This window comes from Podarcis raffonei, chromosome 12, assembly GCF_027172205.1.
Source record: "Podarcis raffonei isolate rPodRaf1 chromosome 12, rPodRaf1.pri, whole genome shotgun sequence".
Lineage (NCBI taxonomy): Eukaryota > Metazoa > Chordata > Lepidosauria > Squamata > Lacertidae > Podarcis > Podarcis raffonei.
In genome coordinates, this window is record NC_070613.1 from 53,914,434 (window position 1) to 53,940,679 (window position 26,246).

The 26,246-nt window shown below is 39.6% G+C and overlaps 1 protein-coding gene across 1 annotated transcript in view; it reads right to left on the minus strand.

Moving 5' to 3' along the window:
* Positions 1-6,689: 6,689 nt before the first annotated feature.
* DPY19L1 (dpy-19 like C-mannosyltransferase 1) overlaps positions 6,690-26,246 on the minus strand; it is a 32,869-nt gene continuing 13,312 nt past the window's right edge. Inside the window, exons 10-21 of the mRNA XM_053409551.1 lie at positions 25,146-25,223; positions 22,252-22,317; positions 20,857-20,937; positions 19,492-19,593; positions 18,979-19,050; positions 18,507-18,547; positions 17,652-17,679; positions 15,830-15,949; positions 15,062-15,236; positions 14,152-14,251; positions 10,961-11,086; positions 6,690-8,847 (exon numbers count right to left, since the gene is read on the minus strand). Of these exons, the coding sequence (XP_053265526.1) occupies positions 8,691-8,847; positions 10,961-11,086; positions 14,152-14,251; positions 15,062-15,236; positions 15,830-15,949; positions 17,652-17,679; positions 18,507-18,547; positions 18,979-19,050; positions 19,492-19,593; positions 20,857-20,937; positions 22,252-22,317; positions 25,146-25,223 (1,146 nt within the window). The 3' untranslated portion in view covers positions 6,690-8,690. The remainder of the gene's footprint in view (positions 8,848-10,960; positions 11,087-14,151; positions 14,252-15,061; positions 15,237-15,829; positions 15,950-17,651; positions 17,680-18,506; positions 18,548-18,978; positions 19,051-19,491; positions 19,594-20,856; positions 20,938-22,251; positions 22,318-25,145; positions 25,224-26,246) is intronic.

Sequence of the window (26,246 nt, forward strand, 5' to 3'; positions counted from 1 at the left end):
AGAAAACAAAAGCACAAAGAACGGAAGTTCTGTATCTGAGTTTCCATTCCACACTTCCAGCAGTGTGGAATGTAAATAAGGATCACATGATCCTGCGATGAGAGAATGAAATACTGACAGCAACTGTGGGCACTGACTGGCCCTGGCAGCTGCCTGAGGAAGTTGGGTGCTGATGCCAGACCCACCCCCAAAATAATATAAGAATTGGATATTATTCATTCATCTGGAGGGAAAAGGGCTGGAGGTGAATCTGCTGTGATGTGCAGCACATGAATGCTATGGCAATGAAGTGAACATATAGGATCTGAAGGATAGGGTTAGGATAATCACCATCTTTCTGTGATCAGAAGCAAACGAAACAATAGCAGACAATTGATGTGCGACATTACAGAGACAGGTGATTGCCCACTTGAAAATGAAGAAGGTGCTAGCAGAGTTGAAGGTGCCCTCTAGCCATAAGTTGAGCCATGTTTCTCCTAAAATGGGAGGCAACACATTCAAAAGAAGTCCCTGCAGATATGCCTGGCTGCATTCTAGAACACTGCAAAACTCATATTCCATTACAGAATCTCTTTTAAAGTTCAGGGCTTTCTCTTAAAGTTTCACCAATACCTACCTTGTCTAAATAATGCAAGCTCATCCTGTTTGAAGAACAGGAGCTGGACGGCACTCGTTTTCCCTCCTTCTAAATATCTGTCATGACTCCGGCTCTTAGCAGATTTCAAGAACCCATGGAGACTTCAAGGCACAGTTCCTGCATTTCAACCAGTTTTCAGGGTCCAGAAAAACTAACATTCCGCTTTGAATTTTGCAAACATTAGTGGTGGCTCTGTCGAGCACATTTCATCATGGTGGCAACAACAAGAATGCTGTGTTGGCTTATCTTTCTGGATTCCTGGAAAGGAAGAAGGTTCGTTGACAAAATCTCAGCCACACATTAGTTTGCACGCTTCAAGTGTTACGTAAATATTTTCTTTATTTCCACAAGCTAAACCTGTAGCTCAGTATATGCTGGAACAAGGCATATGGGATCCCATCTGGGACAGTTGCATATAATTTGTCCAAAGGAACATCTTTGCAACCTGCTTTACCATTTCTGCAAAGAATTCAGCATAATAATCTAGCTTTAGAAAAATCACAATCCTTGCCCCATACCCAACCCAGAAAGGCTGGGCAGGGAGGGTGTTAGGTGCTAAGCTTGGATCCTAGAACAATAGGCAGGTAGGATCCTAGAATGCAACAACTGATTGGCCTGCAGGAAAAGACCAATCAGGCTCCAGGAGGGAAGCAGAATCAGCCAATCAGACAGGACTCATTGTGTAAATAATGTATATAAAAGCCTGAGGTTTGGGGGGCAATTCAATCACTGTTTTACAAGCTGCAATAAAGAGCGTGAAACCACTACAGAGTATATTTCAGAGGGGTTATAGGGTCATTGAACACAGTGGGACTTTCCCCTGTCCTGAGTGAGTGTGCATAGGGCTTCACTGTGTACATGAAGCTAAAGAACCACAAACAGCCCTTGAATTTTTCAACAGACGAGACTTTCAGCGTGGGAAGGGGACTTGTGTTACAAGTGTGCACCTGACTCAAAAATAATAAAAATGCTTCCTGGCCCTGGTCTTATTGGAAAGACCTAAGAATTCCTTCTCTCATTATGCACTCAGAACTGAAAGTCCCCCACATTCCTTCTCTTTGAAGGGGTGTGTGTGAAAGTACTGGAAAGTACTTGTTTCAGCCATGTAAAAAGGTAAAGGACCACAGGATGGTTAGGTCCAGTCAAAGGCAACTATGGGGTGCAGCGCTCATCTAACTTTTCAGGCCAAGGGAGCTGGCTTTTGTCCACAGACAGCTTTCCGGGTTGTGTGGCCAGCATGACTAAACCACTTCTGGTGCACCGGAAGCCAGAGTGCATGGAAAAGCTATGTACCAACTCTTAATAGATGCTCAATACCTAGACAGAGGGGGGGTAGTAAGAGAAAAGGAGGCACATCTGAATGTGCAGTTCACAGACACGGAGTGGATAAGTGAAGCCCATTTCTGCAAAACTCGGGAACAGGACTAAAATTAATACACAGGTGACACTGAATTCTGATTTAACTTAGTTACATTAATCTGAATCTGTCAAATCTGTGCTGCGGAGAATGTTCAATTAAGGGTACACTGCTTTACCCATGGTGAACCTTTGAAAAGGAACTGAAATCCCGGGGAACAAATTTCATTTTAATAAGCTAGATTGTACTGCAACCTGAGCTACCTGACCCTGCCTTGGCACTTCTATTTTTAAAGATGGAAGTTGGCACCCCTTGACGCACAAAGTACTGATACTTAAAGTGCTAGTAGTTGCCACTGGAAAGATTTGAGGAACCCCTCTGTTAATAATTGGGAGAGGAGGCTCTGGTAGTCGGCTTCAGACAAGAAATGGACTCCACAATGTAAAGGGTCAAGGGGAGAAACATAATCAGAAAAATTATTGGAGTGTTTGCTTCCTATTTATTACTTACACTAAGGCAAGAGATTCAAATGCTGCTCCAATTTCTTTTGGGAGTGATTTTCTGGTCTCCAGCTATGCAAGCATGATTTTTCTTTTATTGCATTGTAGGCTTACTTATCTGTAACAATACTACAGGTGGTTACTTAATTGTGGGTTTCTTTATTGTTGTTAAACAATAGCAACAAGTTGATTTTAAAAAAAAGAATCAGAAGGGACTTTAAAAGGTCATCTCGTTCACCCTCCTGCTTGATGAAGGATCTGCAATGTAGAATCCAGCTGCAACAAGCGTCCTCTTTAATGGAGAAGAGCAGTTGTGGAAGCTTCTGCAGTTGGTCTGTGCATGTTTAGTTCACAAAGCTGGACTGCTCAAAGGCCACAAAGAACATCTACAGCAAGGATGGAGAACCTGGCTCTCCAGATATTGTTGCACTGCAACTCTTATCATCCCTGGCCATTGGCCGTGTTTCCTCCTAGGTAAGGGGTGCATCCTTCAGTATTCTCCCAAATTCCGAAAAATTCTATGCTCAGTAGATATCCAGTCTTTAAAATTTATCCTGAAGCATACCTCACAGTCTGAAAATGAGAAACCATTGTTGATTTTGAAAAATGGTTCTACTGCAACACATTTCTTCAGCTGCCACTATTTCTTTATTCTAACGGCAGGGAAGCAGCTGTAAGTCTGTGCACCTTAATTCTGTCTATTCTTCAGCCCTAGATTTCTTGCCATATACATATGTTCAAATAGCAGGTAACAATGCTGCTTAGCTGGCTGATGAGCCCACTCAAACAGATGGTCTTCTCGCTTGGCAGACTTGTAGCCATAATTGAAACACATTGACACTAAAGCTTCAGAAACAAATGCAGGCTGAATGATGAAGTCTTTGGAACTGATGGATACATTATCATTTTTTGGGGTTGGGTTTTCAACTTTCCCACACCCCAGGTACTTAGTTGAACTAATAGTCAACCAAAGCACAGTGCCCAAGTCAAGGGAAGTAATAGTCCCATTCTATTCTGCCTTGGTCAGACCACCCTGAACTACTTTGTCCAGTTCTGGATACTGCAATTTAATATTGACAAGCAGGAACGTGTGCAGAGGAGGACGACCAAGATGATAAACGGTCTGAAACCAACCTTATGAGGAAATGATTGAGGGATTTGGGTATGTTTAGCTTGGAAAAGAGGACACTGATATGATAGACATCTTCAAATATCTGAAAGGCTTTCACGTGGAAGATGGAGCGAGCTTTTTTTCTTATGAGGAAATGATTGAGGGATTTGGGTATGTTTAGCTTGGAAAAGAGGACACTGATATGATAGACATCTTCAAATATCTGAAAGGCTTTCACGTGGAAGATGGAGCGAGCTTTTTTTCTCCTGATCTGGAGAGTAGGATCCAAACCAATGGATTCAAGTAACAAGAAAGAAGATTCCAACCAAACATTAGGAAGAACTTTCTGTAAGAGCTGTTTGACAGTGGAAAAGTCTCCTTCCTTGAAGGTTTTTAAGCAGAGGGTGGATGGCCATCTGTCACGAATGCTTTAGTTGAGACTCCTGCATTACAGGGGGTTGGGTTTAATGACCCTCAAGGTACCTTTCAACTCTACAATTCTATGATTCTATATTTCAAGGGAAGAAAATGTATGAAGAATCCAAATTGCAATTGCAATCTATTTTAGGAAGCAAAATAGTCACCTTCAAATCTTGTACCTGAATAGGGCTAGCAGAGTCGTAGAATCATAGAATTGTTGACTTGGGAGTTAGTTAGTTAGTTGAGTTGAGTTAGTCCAACTTCTTGTAATGCAAAAATCATAGTCTTATATTCAGCCAGACAATTGGTCTGTCTAACCCAGGAATCCCTGAGCTGAGTGCAGCCCCAATTCTGCTTGGTCCCCAGCTCCCAGGTTTTCCCCAAGCTGAAATTCTCTAGAAAAACACGTGATCTTCATCGTCATTTTTATACAAAAAAACCCACACCTTTGGAATGTATAGCCTTTGATAAGAAGCCCAAGTGGCCAGCATATCTGCTATAGGCAGCAGAACTTTTGTCATATCCTGCTAGCTGGACGTTTGACTCAGAAAGTAATTTTCTTCAGCAGCAACTGGAGTTAATACTGTTGCTGTATTTGGCAGATACTATGACACATCTGTACAATCAAAACATACTTGAGATAGCCCATTAGTTTTCTGCTCAATGGCGGAGCACATTGTGCTGTTCCAATGTGTCTTTTAAAGGATAAGCTGCACTGTGACCCTCTCCCCGAGCAGTATGAAAGGAAGTCTCCATTTCTGGTGCAACTGCTCACTCAAAGGAATTTCATGTTGCACAAATTATTGCTTAGAGGTCAGTGTTTGTGGCCGTTTTTGTCGAGAATCACTTGCGGTATTGAGAGCAGAAATGGATTGATTCACTGAGGTTGCTTCACTTACACACACCCAGTTTCAACATATTGATCTACATTAGCCTAAGCCATTGTAAGTTTAAGTGCCGTCACAAACACGGCTGAAAGTGTCCTTCCAAGCAAGCGAGGCTGCTAAATCAGCGACTGGGCTGTGTCTTGAAGAGCCCTAAGATAAGGAAAAGTGTGAGTCTCCACTATGCCAAGTCCAAGAATGTAGTGAAACTTTTTGATTAGCATTTAAAACTTTGCTGGCAAACAGTGGCTCCCCAACTCCTGCCGCTCCCCTGCCCACAGACCATTTGAGAATTGCTTGGGGTCTTGGAAGAGCACATAATGAGTTTCCTACCTGTGGTAGCAATTGTGATGCACTGTGCTGGAGGCCGTACGGTTTTTAATTGTCGTTTCCCCTGGAATACACTAGGGATTATATCGCTATATCTGAAATTTCATGCATATCAGTTAATGTCTTGACACTCCTCCACAAAAATAGCTGTTTACTTGGCTATTTTCCTATGTTGTGAAGGCTCAAATTTCAATTCAGTGGAGCAGCGTCAAGATATTAACTGATATGCATGAAATTTCAGATATAACTATAAAATGGACTGATTGACATTTTCCTCAGCCCCAGACTTTAAACACAGCCAGTTTCAGGTGAGTGAATGTTGGGATGGTGGTACGTGAACATTATGAGATTCACATGGTGTTCTTTAGCTGTGATGCAGGGGAACTGAGCTTCATGGTGGAACTGAATAGGTTAGCAAGTCAGCAAATGGAATGCTAATTCAAGATGTCACCTTTGCCCCTGTTCTCAATCCACCCACTCTGTCCCTAACGTCACATCAAACCAGGTACAGTGGTGCCTCGCAAGACGAAATTAATCCGTTCCGCGAGTCTCTTCGTCTTGCGGTTTTTTCGTCTTGCGAAGCACGGCTATTAGCGGCTATTAGCGGCTTAGCAGCTATTAACGGCTTAGCGGCTTTAAGAAAAAGGAAACAAACTCGCAAGAACTCGCAAGACGTTTTGTCTTGCGAAGCAAGCCCATAGGGAAATTCGTCTTGCGGAACGACTCAAAAAACGGAAAACCCTTTCGTCTAGCGAGTTTTTCGTCTTGCGGGGCACCACTGCATATCACAGCCAGTCTCCTTTGTTGTCAGAAAACCAACTGTAAGGCTGTTCTCGCTGGCTTGGAGGAAATAAAAAGCAGTATTGAGAAGGGGCAGGAAATGGCTGATGGCTTGAGTCATTTTGAAGCTGGAAGAACCCACAGAGAACCTTTTTTTTATTCTGTGTCCAAACATATTCATTCTGACCCAAAACATCTGTCTTAGCATCAGGGATAAAGGGGAGGATCGGTCCCCAAACAAACTTTTCTGTTATCAGGATGCTCTTAGAATCACACCATTCTTTAGAGGGACTCAAAACCTCTTCCATCAGTTTGGGGGTACCAAAACGCAATACCCTAAAAAAAAAGCAATATAAACTTTACACTACTTCATATCAAAAGGTGGGACTTCTGGTGAAAAGGCGACGAGGGTCCTGTCACTTTTAGTTTAATATGTGGTAGTCACCTTCCAAGACACTTGCAGGCATGGTCTGGTTACACCCAATAACATTCTTATAGTACTGAATATTTATTTATGGATATTTGATTTATAAATTAATGCCTAAAAACAATGATGGAATTGCAGCTTTTAAAAAGAAACTTAAGGCTAACTGATGCCATTTTATAAATACTTGCTGACCAAAAGTTCCAACAATAAAGTTTTCCAGAAATTATTACACAGAAGCACAAATATGAACAAAGCTTTTATTTTAACCACGAACATCAACAATTGGCATAAAATGCATAAAAATACAGTATTTTTGTGCTGTAATATAATTACAAAAGACATCTTCTTGAATGTTAATTTTCCACAGCCCAATCCTCATTAGTGGTAGTCTTAACAAATAGGAAACAAAATGAGGTTGTTTTTTTTAAAAAAAATCAATTAAAACCGTTTCTTTAGCTCTCCTCATTTTAATCAATGTGAGACACAACCAAAATATGGCTAATCCTTCTTATATCACTATCTTGAAATCCACTTTAATAGTCTATGTAATAAATTATGCTTCTTGCTGCAGAATTTACTACATTTAAGTCACAGACAAAGCTGTGCCTGCAGTACAGAAGTTAAAATTCAACAGAGAGCTGAACAAACAGTTTTCCAGATGGTTCCTTATCTAGATGATTTGCAATGTTTTTTAGTAGCTGTTGCATAAACAGAATTCATATTGCCTTTTTGGCAGAGTGTTCCCCCACCTCACGCATATGACAGTCTTGCTCTACCAATGAAAAAAGTGAATTCCTGCCTGAAGTGGAGCTGTGCATCATCATCAGAATCTCACTAAAAGCAGAAATCAAAATACGTGGCAGGTTTTTTTAAAATGGCAAAAATACTGTTGTAGTTTATTTAATATTTGCCAAACTATTAGTTTTACTTTTACATAAATTAACTATTCTAAGATGTATAAAAGAGCCACAAAAATTGAAATGAGTTTATTTCCATTTATTTTACATTGCTCTAGTGGTTACATTTTGTTTCTCAGGGAATGTTATTTCCTATCAATTTAGACTTTCTTTCTACAAGGTAGGCAAAATATGTTCTATTACTAAATTAAGGCCAAAGCATAAAAAGATTTTTCTAAACCCTGAAAACTTTTTCCTTGTTAATATTTCATATGTGCAAAATTTGTTAAGTTTTGTCTACTTTGGTGATAAACCATTTCAACAGCTGGTAGCAAAAATACTGCTTACTAAAATTAGTTTCATTGGTCTGATTTTAGCAACTACTTTAAAAAGAAGGCTGAAGATTGTGGATTGTGCACATTTGCCATCTAAAATATGAAATTCAAAGTTATTCAGAATAATTTCCATGTAGAACAAAAACTGAAAATATATTACCTAGCTCTAAAATGACCTAAAACATTGGGGATTTTTCATCGGTTTTCATAAAAACAGCCACTTGCACATAAATGAGATAGTGGAAACTATCCAATTCCTTCACAAAAAATATACATATTCATAAAAGGTGCAATATGAGATGCATGCTGGGGGAATGGGGTTAGCAATATAATGTGGCGACTGTGTATGGAATGCTGCGCCTTCTTAGCTATTTCGGGTTGAAAGATGCACTGACTATACTAGGAAAGATCATCTGTCTCTGCAATTTCACTGATTTTGAAACCTGGCATACTTTTCCACAGCCATTTTTGCTCACTTGCTTTGGATCACTATTTATTTAAAAATGTTTGAACACATAAACATTTGCATAGCAAATTTTAAAGAACTGACCCAAGTCTACGACTGAGAATATTTTAAAAATGTCCTCATTGTAAAAGTTTAGTATTCCCTGCAGTATACTATATTTCCTGGCACCCTAGCGCTTCCAATTCTGAACATATTTATTCAGAAGCCGTTATCATTTACATCAATGGAATGTATTTCCAAATAAATATAACTGGACTCACCATTTAAGGCTGATCCAATGAAGTAGCCCTATATGCAGCTACACAGTTTAAAATATGAAAAAGGGATAGAGCCTATGTAGGCACAAAGCTTTGGTTGCTACAACTGACAAAGGAACTTCCTGAGCATAGAATTCTCTGGAACGCAGCCTATGTCTAATGGTGCAATCCATTAAAATGAATGTCAAAAGTCCTGTTGGTTTTAATGGACACTGAACTGAGAGCTCTCTTTTACTTAGTTGCCAGTTTAAAAATACATATACTGTCAGAAAATGCGTTGCACTGAAGAGTCATTCCCGGGTAACTTCTAATACTTTGTATATATTGTTGTTGAAGACGGTTCTGAAGTATGGCCTGGAATCCATGCTCATGAGGGTACATAAGGGAACTTTTCCAGCATTGGCAGTATCTTCTATATCCCAGATTTCTGGCATGCTGCAGCCGGGCCTAAAAAGGATTTAAATACTGTTAGCAAACAGGACACACATCATTTGAGTGAATGGCGGAAGAACAACACTGATCAAGTGTAATTATTTTACTGACAACAAAGCTGATACTTTCCCCCATGACACTTTTTGACTTACTAAATCACTTTAATCCTAAAACCCCACTATCCCTCCTCTAAAGCCTCTCCTAAGGGTTGTGGTCCCTCCTGAACAATGTGGGATGCAACTAGGAAACTTGCATTCCGCGAACTAGTCAATTTAGGATCTAGGCCAAAATTGGACACCATTTTACACAGCTTATGCAGGGCCGACCCTCAGGAGAGGCTTTATCAAGTGTGCAGATTCCTGCTGGGGAGGGGGGGTGATGGGAAACTTTTCATCCACAACCTTTCTTAGGATCCATGCTACAGTGGTACCTTGGGTTAAGAATTTAATTCGTTCCGGAGGTCCATTCTTAACCTGAAACTGTTCTTAACCTGAGGTACCACTTTAGCTAATGGGGCCTCCTACTGCCACCGCACGATTTCTGTTCTCATCCTGAAGCAAAGTTCTTAACCCAAGGTACTATTTCTGGGTTAGCGGAGTCTGTAACCTGAAGCGTCTGTAACCCGAGGTACCACTGTATTAAAATCCACACCAACAGGATGGGTTCCTAGAATGTTGAAGGAGACATGACACACTTTTTAATCTGGAAATCCGCCATGATGGAATAAGACCGAGCTGCAGAGTTAGAAATAGTCATATTGGGAGGTGAGCTCTTAATATGTCATTATCTGTATTTCAAGTCCGATTTGGTAAATCTCCCCTGGAAAGGCTAATGTTTGCTGCAACCGGTCTGGGAAAATTAATGAGCAAACGCCGAGATTTGATTTCATCGGAACTGCCAGCAGCAAAATGACTTTTGGATTGATTCGGCACAAACACCAGTGTGTGAGGAGATACTGCAACAACAGCGGAGAGTCATATACTAAAATTCACACAGAAACACATCATTGCTTATTTCAACTCGCTTGTGGAAACAACTCAGAGGCCATGAAAGAAGGAAGGTTAACAAGAGGAAGATTTAAAGGAACTATTGGAAAGGCTATCAAAGGCAGCAGAGATATGATGATCAGAGCCCCAACCGAACTTGAAGCATGGGAAGTCCCAACAAAAAATTTATAATTCAGGCAGAATATTTGGACTATTTGATATGTATTTGTATATTTTGGAACATTTAATGTGATTTGATTGGATTGTTAAAATAGGAAACTTAATAAAAATGATTTAAACAAAATAAAAAAAATAAAATCCACACCAACATTTAAACAATGCAGTGGAATCTAGAGCAAAATACTATGAAAATTGGCATCCTTGCCAAGAAACTTTACAATGACAGTGCTGCTCAAGTAGCTTGATTCAGAATCTGTCTGCAGTCACAATATAAAATGACTCGATGGATGAGGAGGAGGATTTAAAGCACACACAGCTCTATCCAAGACAGGGGTAGCCAATGTAGTGCCCTTAATGTGTTTTTGGCTCACATCCCCATTAACTCCAGTCAGCAAAAGTCAGGGAAGACAGGAGCTGTATTCCCAACAAAACCAGGAGGAGGGGGAGGCATGATCACATTGGCTGTCCCTGATGTAAAAACCCATCTAATTTCAATGACCAATCCTTACTAAGGGTCCTCAAAAACTCAGGTTCCAAAGTTCCACAATGATGCACATACGAACTTAAGAAAATCCTTAGAGATCCAAGTAGATCTTATTAATATTCAGAACATAAGAAGCAACAAAAAGCATAATATCATACTGTATCTGACACAGCGGCTACAAAAGCAAAATTCTAATTTTAAGGATTGCTTTGAAGATCACTTTCAACCATTAGCACCAACTGCCCAAATTTCAAAGACTAAAGGTGGACACCACCAATAAGAGTTGACCAATGCCTCAGGGTTTATAGAAGGTGAGTGGCCAAATTCCCAAACCACCTCAGCATGACAAGATGTCACAGAAAAATCCCAAAGTTCTGCACCTGCACTTTCTCCTAACCAGCCAGTGCAAAGAAAGCACTCAAACCCCTTGATCACTGGTAGGAAATGATCAAGGTAAACTTACATACTGATTACTTACTTAGATCTCCTCAGGCACCAAGAATCTTCTAAAATGTAGTAATTTACTCCCAACTTCAGCAATTCCCTTTTAACTTCTTTTGCTGGTTTTCGGCTATACATGGAATAAACTGTTTTCGTTCTTGCCCTAGGAGGAAGAGAAAGCTACAAATATACCAAGTAACCAAGGGAAAAAAAAACTTGAGCAAACAATACACAGCTCATCACTGAAGTAAAGTGGAAAAGAATGTTTGCGGTATTGTGGAGAGAGCTAATTTACTCTGGTGTATTTTTTAAATATAGTTAATAACATACTTCATGAGATGTCTGACATATATATTTGTGGTAAAATACACAGGAGGATAAACAAAACTAGTAAGATAAGGACTCAAGGAAATGGAAAAAGCACATACTGGTAGCTAATACCTGATTTAGTTAACATTTGCCAGCAAATCAGAAACAAGTATGAAATAATTTCTGGAGCACAAATCCTAACCCCAAATGGAAGGAAGGTGGTTACTTCCTGAAGTGTCAGAACAGAAAGTGAAAAGCCTCACTTACCATGAGTTTTATTTTTAGTCAAGAGCCAAAGAACAGGGAATAGCAAAGGGTTAACTCCTCCTGTGGCAGAAGGCAGTGCCAAGCAAAAACCTGGTGCTGGTTCCCAGGAAGAAGAGCTCTCTAAGGTTCAGAACTTGACTTTAGTAGGGAAAAACCCAGTACCACAGCTCCAACCCTGGGTGCGAAACGGGCAGACTTTTGGCTCAACAACAATGACTAAGAAAACACACATAGGCCTAACATTGTATGTCAATGTGTTTGCTTCTAGGGATGCATTCTTCAACAGGAGGGTTTTCCAGCTGGTATTTTAAGCAGGTGTTTGTCCCACCTTGGAATATAGGTAACTGTTTTGGTGTTGCCCTCCTGATTGCTAACTGAGGTTGGGAAGATGGCCTTTCCATGAACTTCCATTATAGCAAGCAGGCAAGAGAGCATGGATATTCACTCAGTTACTTAAATATTTTGTGACAGAGATGCATTTTCCATGTTTCAGTCAAATGAGATCCTGAGTGGGGAGAGGCATTGCTTTTTGAGTTTGTGTTCTGCCAAAGGGACTAAGACCAAACAGATCTTTGTGAACCTCAGGCTGAAGAATCATATGAGCAGGCTTGAATGGTGTTGCTTTAACACAGACTAAGACTTACAAAGAGCTGCAGTTCTGTGTCAGTGTCTAGTTCCACCTCTTATGAAGAAAAGCTCTTAAGGTTAAAGGGGCTTTGTCTGTTTCCACAACTGTTGATTCTAATGGAGCAGGGAAAGTACCATTGGTATCTAACTGAGCCATGGCCACCTCAGTGCCGCAGACCCGAGGTTACTATTGTTCTTGGTGCATCTCCAAAGGGAGTCCCTCTTTGCGGATTGGAGTCCTTGGTCTACCATCACATGGCTTGACAAAGCTACTGGAGAACTCTGAAAGGAGGAAAGTGGACACAGGAACTGGTGGGAGCAGTGATTGCCCCGAAGTGTCATTTGGGCTGCTGAAATACACAGGGCAAGAACTTTTGCCATGGATGGGATGTTGGCTTTGTTGGACAACATCAATGTCCTGGTCACCACCTTGATCTTTGTGATGCGCTCTGGGGAGAGCGATATCAGCCCCTCTGTACATTTGGCTACTTGAGGTGAACAGAAGTAGACCCTCCCTCACTATGCTTCCCTCTCCCATCTGTTTAGAAGCATTAGGTAAAGGTAAAGGGAGCAGGAGTGCTCTGATGGTGTTTCCTGCTTGGCAGGGGGTTGGACTCGATGGCCCTTGTGGTCTCTTCCAACTCTATGATTCTATGATTCTATAACCCTTGACCACTAGGTCCAGTCGTGACCGACTCTGGGGTTGCGGCGCTCATCTCGCTTTATTGGCCAAGGGAGCCGGCGTACAGCTTCCGAGCCATGTGGCCAGCATGACTAAGCCACTTCTGGCAAACCAGAGCAGCGCATGGAAACGCTGTTTACCTTCCCGCTGGAGCGGTACCTATTTATCTACTTGCACTTTGAGGTGCTTTCGAACTGCTAGGTTGGCAGGAGCAGGGACTGAGCAACGGGAGCTCACCCCGTCGCAGGGATTCGAACCGCCGACCTTCTGATCGGCAAGTTCTAGGCTCTGGTTTAACCCACAGAGTTAACCCGCATCCGTCCTAGAAGCATTAGGGAGAACAAAAAAGGCTGAAGAAAAAACAGAGGTGGGGAAGTTCTATTGCCAAGTAGGATCTCTTTAATAGCAAGGAGATGCTGCTTTGAAGTCAAAGGCAGAACCACAAAACTGAAAGGACTCTCCTCCTTGGGAGGAATGCGAATATTTTGCAGTCTTTTGGCAGGCCTTGTTTTCTTTTAGAGGAGGAGTTTGCCCTTTGCTGCTGCCTGCTCTCCAGCTTGTTGATACAATAGCAACTCACACTCTTCATTTTAAGCCAGAAGAAACCACAGGATTAGTGAGCTTGCATGCCTGAAGGAAACAAATTTATCGCCGACTTACTCATCTCTCTCTACGGCAAAGCTTCTGTCTAAAGCCAATAACTATATTTTATTCATCCTATTTTAATCAATCAAAAAGCAATACAACATAATGCTATATTAAATCAATTAACATGTTTATTTGAAACTACCCAGCTAATTTCAAACTCATCCAACCCTGTATTTTAATCTTTCCTCCCAAAGAATACAAAATAAGATTTGCTCAGTCCACCACCACCTTTGATCCATCTCTATAGATCATACTCCAGTCACCAACTTCCCTTTTAAAGCACCCAGTGACAACCAGTTTTTTTTTAATCCAAGAGTATGATAATTTGTGAACAATATATTCAAAGCACACAGGAGGCCAGAGACCTCTATACGGTATAATAAACCAAAGGACCTGGAAGAACACAAGCCAGTCCCATTTCATTGTTTGTTTCAACAAAAAAGGTACATGCTGCACCTGTAGAACCTCACAGAATCATAAAAAAGAGATAAGATTACACTAATCAAAAGCGGAAACAGCATTTTAGATGCAATCTGCAAAAGTCCAAGTATCCCAGCACACAAAGCTCCAGCTCATATAATTCAGGGAGCAAAAGGCACAGCTTATTCTCAATTTTTAGAAGTCTTGTTACATCAATTTCCTTGCTGAGTAAATCAGAATATAGCTAGCCTTAAAATTTGAAGTTTAAATCTTACCGTAAACCTGCATCTTCATAATGAGGATGGTTCACGATAGGCCGAAGAGCAGACAATTTTACACTTGCCATTGTAGGCATTGGACCCGCAAAAACAGCATCTGAAATATATAAAAGAAAATAAAAAATCAAACAATTGGGCAAAATATTGTAAAAATGTAGAATAAAGTAAAGATGACTAAACTTTTTAAAAATCAGAGCTCAAAATGTACATTCATATTAATACATTCAGGCATGACATCATTCTTAGTGGCAAAACTAAAACTACATCAGATTTCATCTAATACAGTGGTGCCTTGCAAGACGAAATTAATTCGTTCCGCGAGTTTTGTCATCTTGCGATTTTTTTCGTCTTGTGGGAAAGTTTTGGAAAAGCTTAAAAAATCACCAAAGTCTTTAAAAACCTCAAAAAAGGCTACCACACCGCGTTCTATGAGTTGCTCCTCGAAGTCAAGTCGCAACTGTATTAACGGTGTTAAGAAAAAGGAAACAAACTTGCAAGACGTTTCCGTCTTGCGAAGCAAGCCCATAGGGAAAACCGTCTTGCGAAGCAGCTCAAAAAACAAAAAACCCTTTCGTCTAGCCAGTTTTTTTGTCTTGCGAGGTACCACTGTACTTTAATTGTTCTTACATTGTTCTTGATATTTTAAAGTTATAATACTTCAAATTCTCTACTTAATACAAGTCTTAGTGTACTATAAAACAATACAATTACAGAAACCTTAGAGACTGGTCCTTTCATTCTTATGTCACTTACTATAAAACACAACACTGGGGAAAACAGCATAATAATCCTGTTCTTCAACACAGGACACAAAATTGCTGCTTGCCTTATGATAGATGCTGTAGCAGATACTGGGAGGAAAAGCACAAAAGCACAAAAAAAGCAGGGGGTCAAGTGTTTGTTTTACCTGGTTTGGTCTTTTCTTTTATCCATAACAGTAGCTCTTCCTGGGGCAAGTTGCTAAATTCTCCCACAATGCTCCATTCTCTTTGAAGGTTTGCTACCCCTTCAAATGCCATCATTGCTAAAATCGCAAGAACAAGTGTTCCAGGCTGGATTTTGCTAAACAGCCATCCAAACAGCTGATATGAAGAAATTAAAAGCCATTTAACTGTACATACAACTTAAGTTTCTAAATTTCCATTTTTTCAAAACACCAGCTAAACACCAGCTTAACAAATTACACGGAAAAACATGAGAACCCAGTTCACGATACATTTTCCACTGAAATTAACAATAACCATAAACTCTAATATCGATATTAGAAGTATCCACTGTAGCACAGTGTGTTATCTCCTTGCATGTTAATGCAATCAAAATTAAAATAATTAGGCTGTGTCATTTTATTGACTAAGGCATGGATGCTCTGTATGTATATCAATATTGACCACTGGAACAAATTTATGTTGAGAGATAACATTAGACAAAGGTATTGTCACTAACACAAGTTTCCATTGATTTCTTATCCTTTATATTGTATATATGCAGTATGTTTTCTGTCCGCTCACAATATTTTGATAGCATGTTTTTCTGTATTGTGTATTTAATAATAACTATATATTTTTGTAATTCAAAATAATTAAACATTTGGCATACTGAAATGCCAAATCAGCCCCTCTGTAAAACATATTAAGTAAATTACTACATCTGCCGGACAAATAAAACAGTAGCTTACTTGCTTTGAACATATCAAGGATGCCATGATGCACATATGAGGTGTCAGAAACAGCTTTAGTCTCATAAATAAAATAGCAAGAACAGTAAAAAATATAAGCTGCAGTGCATGGTATACTATCTGAAAACAAACAAACACAAAGGCATAAGAAAATAATGCTTATTAAAAGAGCTGTCAAAACTATGAACATAAACCTATTAACTATAAGAAAGAAGGTTTACCTTTTTATATAGATGCTCCTTGGAGCACTGCATTATTTTTACATTTAAACCCATTGGGGGGCAGGGGAGAGAAATACTATGAATGAGAGACAAAACATTTTAGAAAAATGAATACCCCGTGGGAATAGAAGAGACTAGTTTGAAGCTCAATTTTAATGGCTGCGTTTTTCTGTACATTTATTAAAATAACTGAATTCCATTTCATTCTGGTTTTATCCCACACCACCACTCTAATCCAACAATGATTTGGATGCAAATAACCCATACTGATGAGTTTCAGAGAAGATAACTCTGATGTGTAAATGGAACTTCCAGAAGTATAAGGATTTACTCATTCACTTTAATGAAGAATATGCGCCCTTTGCTGCCTGGACCTGTCCTCCTACAGGGAAGGGAATTGCAAGATATTATGCATTTCTTCTGTGTGCGCACAGCACATGTGATTAAACGTAAACTGTGGCTATGCTTCAAGTAATCATTGCAATAGGGGTGTTGTGAACATTGAAGCAATACTGGGGCAGTGACCAAGGAAAAGAGACGGTGGAAGAAGATTGGAAGAAATTTAAACTTTATCTTAAGAACTGTTGTAAAATTAATGAGTGCTAAAATGCCATGGGTAATGTAAAATAGATTTGCAGTGGTAAATGATTGGGTAAGAGAAAAACGATTAAAAAAAGTGAACCATAAGTAATTGAGATCAGGGGTTGCTGAAAAAGTTGAAATAGGGATGCAGGAAAGGGAGGCATGGGGAAGTCATTGAAATTTGGCTCAAGAAAAAGAGGTTATGAAGTTATACGTGTTTATATGTTTGTTTGTTTATGTATTGTGTGTTGTGATGTGTCTTATTTTATGTTGAAAAACTAATAAAAATTTATATATAAAAAAGAAGCAATACTGGGGCAAAGTATTGGGGCACAGCCAAGTTCCCAGGCCCATTTTCATCCTGATACTTCTTAAATCACCACCACCACATTCACTTGCTCCATAAATTCCCCACAAAGTAGAGGACGTGTTAGATGCCTCTGCAGAGCATCTTTCGCCTCTGGGGACTGTGACTTCGTCCCAGCATCCCCAACAGAAACCGATAGCACATAATTTCCCCTCGAAAGCAGGCCTTAGAGGGTTTCTACCCTTCCTGCAGTGTTATGTTTTCACTGGAGGTTTTAAGATTGGCAATCCCAGTCCTGGGCAGGAAAAAATAACCTGCAGGGAGATTTAAGATGTTGGACTCTTTGCCCTTGCCCCAAAGTAAATTTCTGAGCTCCGAGGCAGGAATAGGAGGCAAAGTTAAAACCTGTCATTTGATACTTAGCACTTCACACCTATGTAAAAGAACAGTTTGATGTAAATCCACACCAAACAAGCAGTTTTTGTCCACGTCAAACAACTCAGCAAGGAAACTGGCCTATGTTTGCAATTTCAATTGTAAGAACCCTGATGTGCACCACCAATTTAAACTTCTGCAATCATTTCTCACTATCTCCATTGTTTTTCTTAAATCAGCACTTCCATTTCCCACAGAAGGTAACTTTTCTAAACTTATCAAGGGAGAGCTCAATAAGCAGAGTTGTAACATAATTCATGCAGGATGAGATCCTTACCTCCCCATGATTGAAATTTTCCTCCTGTCTGAACAAAGAACAGTAAGACTGTTATTTGTTTATTGAATGGAATCAATATGCCTTATGCTACAAATAGTTATTTATAGGACACATCCTCTGTTTACAATCAAACTAAATTAAAAATATTGCAGTGTTTTTAATTTATAAGTCCCTTAAGTTATTACAAAGTTACAATAAAAATGTTACTACTAAATTTATTTTGTAAACTTATTTTTTTTATCAATCTGGGGCCTACTCATATGTACAGATGCTCTGATGCATTTGTTGAACTGCAGTACAGTGGTGCCTCGTAAGACGAAATTAATTCGTTCCGCGAGTCTTTTCGTCTTGCGAAGCATGGTCCGTCGCAACTGCGCCTCTTCAAGCGGCTTTAAGAAAAAAGGGAACAAACTCGCAAGACGTTTTCGTCTTGCGAAGCAAGCCCATAGGGAAAATCGTCTTGCGAAGCATCGCAAAAAACAAAAAACCCTTTCGTCTTGCGCGTTTTTCGTCTTGCGAGGCATTCGTCTTGCGAGGTACCACTGTAAAAGTCTTTCATTAATTTCCAATTTTCAGTAGGATCACTGCTTTTAAAAATGTAATTACAGGGCATGGAAGACTACATGGCAAGACCTCTATACGCACACTAATTGCAACCCAGCTAGATTACTGGCATGTTCACAAGGCATAAGAAACATTTACTTGCTGTACATATTCATTCCACAAAGTGATGGGAAAACTAACTGGAGACTAGAAGTAAATAATAGGAGCAAAGCTTGGCTGCACAATTACATATAGTCCTTTAGGTAATAATTCATTCAGTGGATTTGCACTCTCATTTCAAAATTTATTTACCTTTCAGATAATTCCTTGCGACACACAACATGTTGAAATGTCTGTGAACAGACAAGAACATGTTTTAAATAGCCTTTTCTCTAAAGCAAATTTAATCATATGCCAAAATTACAATTTTCCAAAGGTTAACAGACAAAATTTTCCAATTACATACTTTGGAATAATTGCTCTTTTTAATAGCAATTCCATCTTCAGGATTATGTAGACTAGATTTTCATTTTTGGTAATCAACATGCATGTCTTTAAAGATGCCTGCAGAAATAAGTCTGGTATATAACGGAACATGTAGTGAAAAGCCCAGATCCAAGTTCATATACTTTGATTTGGCTTTTTGGTCACATGTTCCGCTCTTTTTGTATGTATGTGCAAATACATGCATGCTAGACATACTCAAATTTAAGTATTAACTGCCTCCTTTTAGCATAGTATACACACTAAATGTAAACCAGATGAAAAACAGCAAAGACCTTACCTTCATAACAATTACTGAAAAAACAACAAGAACTATCGGAAGCAGAAGTGTCTTCATGTACTTTACTGGAGTCTGAAACACAGTTTCAATGGTGGTAAATTTTATGCACAGTAACTTTTCTTACAAAACCATTTTCTTTTCAGACATTCTTACTCTAGATTTTCACAATGAACCTCTCCCCAAGTTATTCTATCCAAGTAAAATTGTGAAAACTATTGTGCAGTTAATCTGAATAATGTTTTTCAATGATTCCATTTGTTGCCCGAAGCTTTCAACCTTCACTGTTCATGAACATAAATTATGGCCTGTAATAAAGTCAAGACACTGACACTTTATCCAAATATTTTGTTATATCAACTGCTAACTCAGTTTCATTAAGCAATAGAAGAATCCTGAATTGTTATATTTGTTTAAAAAAATAGCATTCCAATCAAACATTATTTTTCTGATTAAGAAGAAAAAACTGCATAAACATTAAGGTGTTCCATACTTCATCCACTGATTTTTAATTACCTGTTTTTCCATGAAATCAAACTCCACAGCACATGTGTACATTGAAGTATGAAAATCCCTATAACCAGTAAATTTTGCCTTCAGCAGGTTGCTTATATGAGCCTGGTAAGAAATTACAGTGAAAATGTTTGTTAAATGCATTATTTCAGAGATTAAAAAAAAAGGGTGTAAAGTACAAAATGTTGGATTACGCTACATTAAAATTGGTTCAATACAAATAAAAGATCATGGAAATGTCTGAGAAAAAGAACAGCAGTTAATTTGCCATGTTAAGAATAAACAACTTGTAGACCATATAGTAGACACTGGGTGAGGGGTTGTCAACTTTTTGCGTGGGTGAGCACATTTGAAATTTTAAAGAAGTGCCCCTGGGCACCAATCGCCAACTGGCTGCTATTGGGCATGGTGTAACACAAACTGACTGCCACATCCAAAAGGGCAGAGAGATGGGATAGCAAACGTGTGTGGACATGCCTCCATACGTAATGGGAAATGCACCTATATTATCCACTGCTCAGAGATAACTATTGACAGCTCTCCTCTGTTCAGAACAGGACTGTGGGTGTCCAAGCCCAGCATCCAGTGAAAGTGGGCATGTTGAAGGGTGCGTGTTCAATGTAGGAGAAACCAAGTCAGTGCAAACAGAAACTGTGGAGGACAGCAAGCAGCCTCTCTCACGCATTGTGGGATTCTGAGGGACTACTTACCAAGACTTTTTGCGAGTGTCATAGGAGATACACGTGGGCACAATGGTATCAATGAGCACCACATTGGCAACCCCTGCACTAGGCCACATATAACTGACATGTTGCAGTTTTATTAGATGAAATTTGCGATGCATCCAGTGGAAGATTATATGTGTTTAATTCTTAAGGTGCTTGAAGATTATTGTAATTTTTACACTCTATAATGTTCAGAATTCAAAATTTGTGCTCAGAAATGTATGCTCTATGAAAGAGAGAATTTGGGGTGGTGTTTGTTTGTTTGTTTTGAGTGCTTTACCATCCTGACAGATTTTATTTGATTAAAAGACTCAAACAACTGCACTGCTTGAAAGTTTTGCTGAGTGTTCAGCAACGAATGTTTCTTTTCAATAGTTTGTAACACTTAATTTTCAATAAATTGTGAGACCCCTATAAAAAGAGACTGATTTTTAAACCACTATGAGAACTGTAGCTCTGTGAAGGGAATAGGGGCTCCAAACAATTATCAGACCCTTAAGAAACTACATATCCCAGTATTCTTGGGGGGGGGTTGAAGTGGTATGCTACTGCTTTAAACGTATAAATGGGGCTATATGATGAAGAAGACATACAAGAAGAATTTTGACAGTAAACAAATGAAACAATGAAGTTTTAAACTTACATCATCAGCTGTTCCAAATATTAGGCACATCAAGAACTTCAAGGTAATTGTCCCCAAAAAGCAAGAAAATCCTTCAATGGCCTGTAAAATGAAAGGCATGGTTCAACTGAAGAGCAGAAGCAATACTCAGCATTTAATATAAGAGGCACTTTAATTAAAATACATATTATTATGCAACTGTTTCTCTTATTCTTATCTACAATTTTTTATTATGTTGTGTGAGAGCTGAAATGGTAGGTTTTTTTAAATTAAACCAATTCCTATTGGTGAAAGTGAAGTTTTTTATGCTACTTTCATGCAAAATTTAATATTCACTCCCTCTGATGCTGAATTTGGATGGGCTATGCTGATGGCTTTGTGGCCAAAACAGAGATACCCATGAACGCATGGAAAGATTAAGCATATTGGAGGCATTCAGGAGTATACAAAACACTCTGAAAAAAACAGCTGCAAAGGACGGTCAATCCTTCCCCCTAAACAAGTAAGCTTAGCTGTTGTACATTCAACCTCTCAAGAATACAGGAGAACAGCAAGAAATAAGTGCACATAGCCCACCAAGATGCCAGAGACAGTTACTTGAGGTTTAGAGAAGAGTGAAGTCAGGAGCAAGCCAATGCCCACAAAGGGCTGTCCAACCGGTCCCTCAGAATGCCAGTCACCTGCACTGTACAACTACTGAGCTGTGATGCCAGCATCACACAGGTGACAGGTTTAGAACCGAGGAGAGGTTAAAGGCAATGCTAGACCATGCAGCATCTAGAGCATGGGAGGCTACAATGTCCTCTGATGCTTCCCTTCTCCAATTCATTTACTTCCCACCTACAGAGGTTGCTCACAATATGTGATGGATTCAAGGCAAAAGTCACACACAAACACACCCCACCACAGTCGACATGTAATGCCAACAGAGAAGTGAATGGCTGCATGAAGCAATCTCATAGTGCAGCATTTCATTCAGGTTTTACTTGTTAATAATAAAGATGAAGTTCTAGAAAACAAAATGATCTACAATGCATCTATTTCATGTAGTGTTCTCTCTCAAGAAGCCCTTAGCAAATCAAACAGGAACCGACAACATTAGCAAAGTTCAGTTATTCAACTTACCAAAAAGTTGCTTAAAAGGGACAACGGTCTCCCAATAAATTATTCTCCTTAATAAATACAAAACACATTCAGCCCCAACACCAGCTATCCATCACTCAGCTGCTGGCCAAGGACCCCCAAGGCCTTGGGATAGCCTTCCATCAGCCCAGCCCAGCCCCTTCTCTGCTAGGCCCTGATGCTTTTCAGTAACATGCGCCAATGCTGGCTTTGAATGGAAACTATCACCTACAAATCATCCTACTGACCAACATAGCTGGTAATATATTTATAACACAAAATGTCAATCCTTACCCATATGCTGATACCTCTTCTACTACACATTTTCAGGATGTATTTAGGACCCAGTTCAAGAATACCCTGAAAATAATTAAATTAGTTCATTAAACAGCAATATTTATATAACACTCCTCTCAAATGGAGTCCAGAAGGATGAAACAATAAATAAGTCAAAATGAAGTTACCAAATGCTCAAAACCAGCATTGTAAAAGTATTAATACCAGACACTGAAATTATTGGTTTTATTTCATTACACTTCCATAGAACACTGAAACCCATTGTTACTGCTTTTTAAACATATACTGTGCTGTCTGTTATGCAGGATTCTACTGTACAATGGCACAAACTATTTGCACATCACATAATCGGACTTAGGCAGACCCACGGACGTCCAGTTTTGCAATATATTAACCCAATAACCACATGAAAGCATGGAAACAAGTAGTGAGCTATGCATACGTACACTTCTCCAAGAACATACATAACCAATCATCCAAAAAGACAAACCAGGAATGTCAAAGGACCACCCTACAATGTCATTCTGCTATCTTTTTGAAGCTGTACTACATGCATACTTCTTTTTATTTAGTTCACTATTTTTGGCTTTCATAAATAATGAAAAGTTATATAATCACACTAATTATCTTATCACCAAATAAAGGGAATGCTCAGAAGTTGCCTGTATTCAGATTAAGTTGCTTTCAGAGCATGAGACTTGCCTCTTGTTTATTAAGCTGATCCAGAAGATGGAATTCTGATGCATATTATAAAGGTAAAGGTAAAGGTACCCCTGCCCGTACGGGCCAGTCTTGACAGACTCTGGGGTTGTGCGCTCATCTCACTCAAGAGGCCGGGGGCCAGCGCTGTCCGGAGACACTTCCGGGTCACGTGGCCAGCGTGACAAAGCTGCATCTGGCGAGCCAGCGCAGCACACGGAAACGCCGTTTACCTTCCCGCCAGTAAGCGGTCCCTATTTATCTACTTGCACCCGGGGGTGCTTTCGAACTGCTAGGTTGGCAGGCGCTGGGACCGAGCAGCGGGAGCGCACCCCGCCACGGGGATTCGAACCGCCGACCTTTCGATCCGCAAGCCCTAGGCGCTGAGGCTTTTACCCACAGCGCCACCCACGTCCCCGATGCATATTATAGTGCTCTTGAAAACCTGAGTTCTTCCCCATTCACTGTAATGTCAAGGCACACAAATCCATTGTGACAACAGCATTTGTTCCCAAACCACTGTGAGTAGGAACACTCACAAGGGGCTCTATGTATTCACTGCAAAATGATTCATCCTTTTGGATAAAGCTTATTTCTGAAATGGTAAAATCTCCTGTCTCCAAGTAAATAACCAGTATCTCCACCCCACCCCACGTCCCAGCCTATATGAAGCGTTTTGTTCAGGTAATCTTGTAAATTATTGCAGTAACTCAGTATAGTACGACAAAGGATTCTTGAGTATTCCTTAACTAACTTACCCAACTAATTACCAAAAAGGCAGCATAATATGATGTCAGCAACATAGAGTTTCCAAACATAAGGACAAAACATACTCCAAGTGATGCCTAAAGGGATATAAACATTTGAACATATTTTAATGCAATCTTTAAGCTAATAATGGATGTGACAGATGCAGTGTCTATGAAAACACTAAGTTTTAGTAAATCTTAAGACACAAAAGGTGCTATCTTGAAACAGCTTTATTTCATTGTAAATATTTCTTATCACAGTAACGTAGCTTCCTAAAACAATTTTTACAAGAATCTCTCAGAATATGCAAAATATGACAATATATTGCTCTTATGTACTACCCACAGCACCATACTTACAAATATAAACTTTTATATTTCTTTTTTAATAAAGAATTTGGCCTCTTTTTGTATCATGACGTTCAGAATTATTATTTTCCAGAAAATTTGTAGCTAGCCTTGCTTGTCCATGGGGTGTGTGTGTGGAAGTAATACATGTATTCAGGCCAACTAAATTGCCACAATACAGTATAGCACAAGAAATTGCTCAAGTTCTTTTGAACTCTTTAGGCTGGATAGCAAGCAAAATTACCACCACCACCAGGGGAAGAAAAGGCTGAGCATGATGGAAATGCCCCAAATCTACTGACACGGGGAGGCTACTTTTCAGTGCAGTGATCTTGGGGCAGGGCTAGGGCAGTCATGTGATGTTGGGGACAGGCCCCCAGTCCTTGCTGAACCTGAAAGTGCTCCCCTCTCCCCATGCTAAAAAAAATGAAGATGCCTAAAGTCTGCAATTTAAAATATCTTTATACAAGTGAGCAGGAAGGTATTACACAGACCTGGCTGAATACCCAGTATGAAGTGTCCTCGGGAACTCAACATGTCTGTTCACTAATGTGTGATATTTGTTTGTCCTTATAAAAGTGTTACCCTTAGGGCTGTAACTCTTGAATTTTTCAGAAAGCTACAATGTATTTGGAAATTCACATCATTTTTCATTTTCCGTCTTCCTTACCCTTCAAAGTGGAAAGTCATCTCTTGAGTCAGGTTCACAATGAATCTTAGCACATATTCTGTATATTTGGTGGGATATAGGAATGATCATCAAGCTTGCACACTCTTTGTTTTAACTGAATTTATATACCGCTCTATACTTGGGGGTCTCAGGGCGGTTCACTCTCCCATCAAAGCACACAGAACCTTTAACATAAACTAGGACCTGCACATGTAAATGTCTAACTGGATGGAGGATAGTTCACCTGAGTGGAATAGGGGAGTGAGAACTTAAAATCATAAGTAGCACCATTTACTGATAAGAATAAGCCTCCAAGCAATTTAGTTTCTTTCTTCGGTTGCTTTTGTCCACTATATTCATGATTCAGAAGTAGGTAACTTTAAGAAATTGATTCTACCCCTAAATAATGTAAGACTAAGTATTACCATATGTGCATAAAGTATCTTCTGTAGTTTGGATGAATCAATCAATCCTAAAATATAAATTCCAAAAACTGATGCCACCTGCAATTGAAAAGAGTAAAGTAATTGGAAAAAAGTTCTGTTGAGAACATTATTAAGTAAATTAGCTAGGTTCCAAACTACCATGCAATTCCTTCCAGGAGACATGGGGGTGGGCTGGGGTGGGGACTATTTCTTATGTGAGCCTAAACAGTAGTTCGGATCCTGGCAGTTACATCATAAGTAATCTGAAGAGATCAGCCACTTCTATGAAAAACTGGAAAGTGAGGCACTGAAAAATGTCTTTTCCAAAGACAATGTGTTTACATCACTGTAACAATCAAACACAAGAATGACCATTCAACATCACAAGATTGATTAAAGTTATTTCACCCATGGCAACTAGCTCTGAGGGTGAATTTGACACACTTTCAGTAATGGCTACTGAAGCCACTGCATTAAACTCAGGAAAGAAGCAAAGGCTGTGTTTGCCCATAATGTTAAGTCATGATTTGTTCCATAAACCACAAGTTGTCTCAAAGACAAGCAAACCATGACTTGCTTCTCCAAAGCTTGGTTTATGTTTCTCCCATCTACTCCTCACTCCTTGGCCTGAGTTTCCTGCCAGGCAGAGATAGGAGCAAAGGTTTCTTTAGGGAAAGCGTCAATGAAAGCTTACTAGCTACTCATGCCTCTAGGTTGGCGAGTATCTGGGGAAGGTCTGACCAAATATTAAGCATGGATGTTGTGTGCAGATAGAATGCTAACCCAATACAAAGCACACTTCGGCTAAGCAAACCATGGCTTAGGGTTATGAGTTAATCAGACCATGGAATTATTGTAATGCATTCCTTTAACACATGCCCACCATACAATACACATTACACCATGAGCTTATTTGTACAAACATACACATACTGTAATGCATACACCCTCCCACCATCACAAAGGAACCAGCTATGAAGGGAGCTAGTGAAGAAGTACAGCAGCAGCAGTCCTGGTCCTCAACTGAGCCTGCACCTCCCACAAACATATGTGTGAACTCTATTACTACACACCTTGTTGAACTGTTATGTGAACTGCACT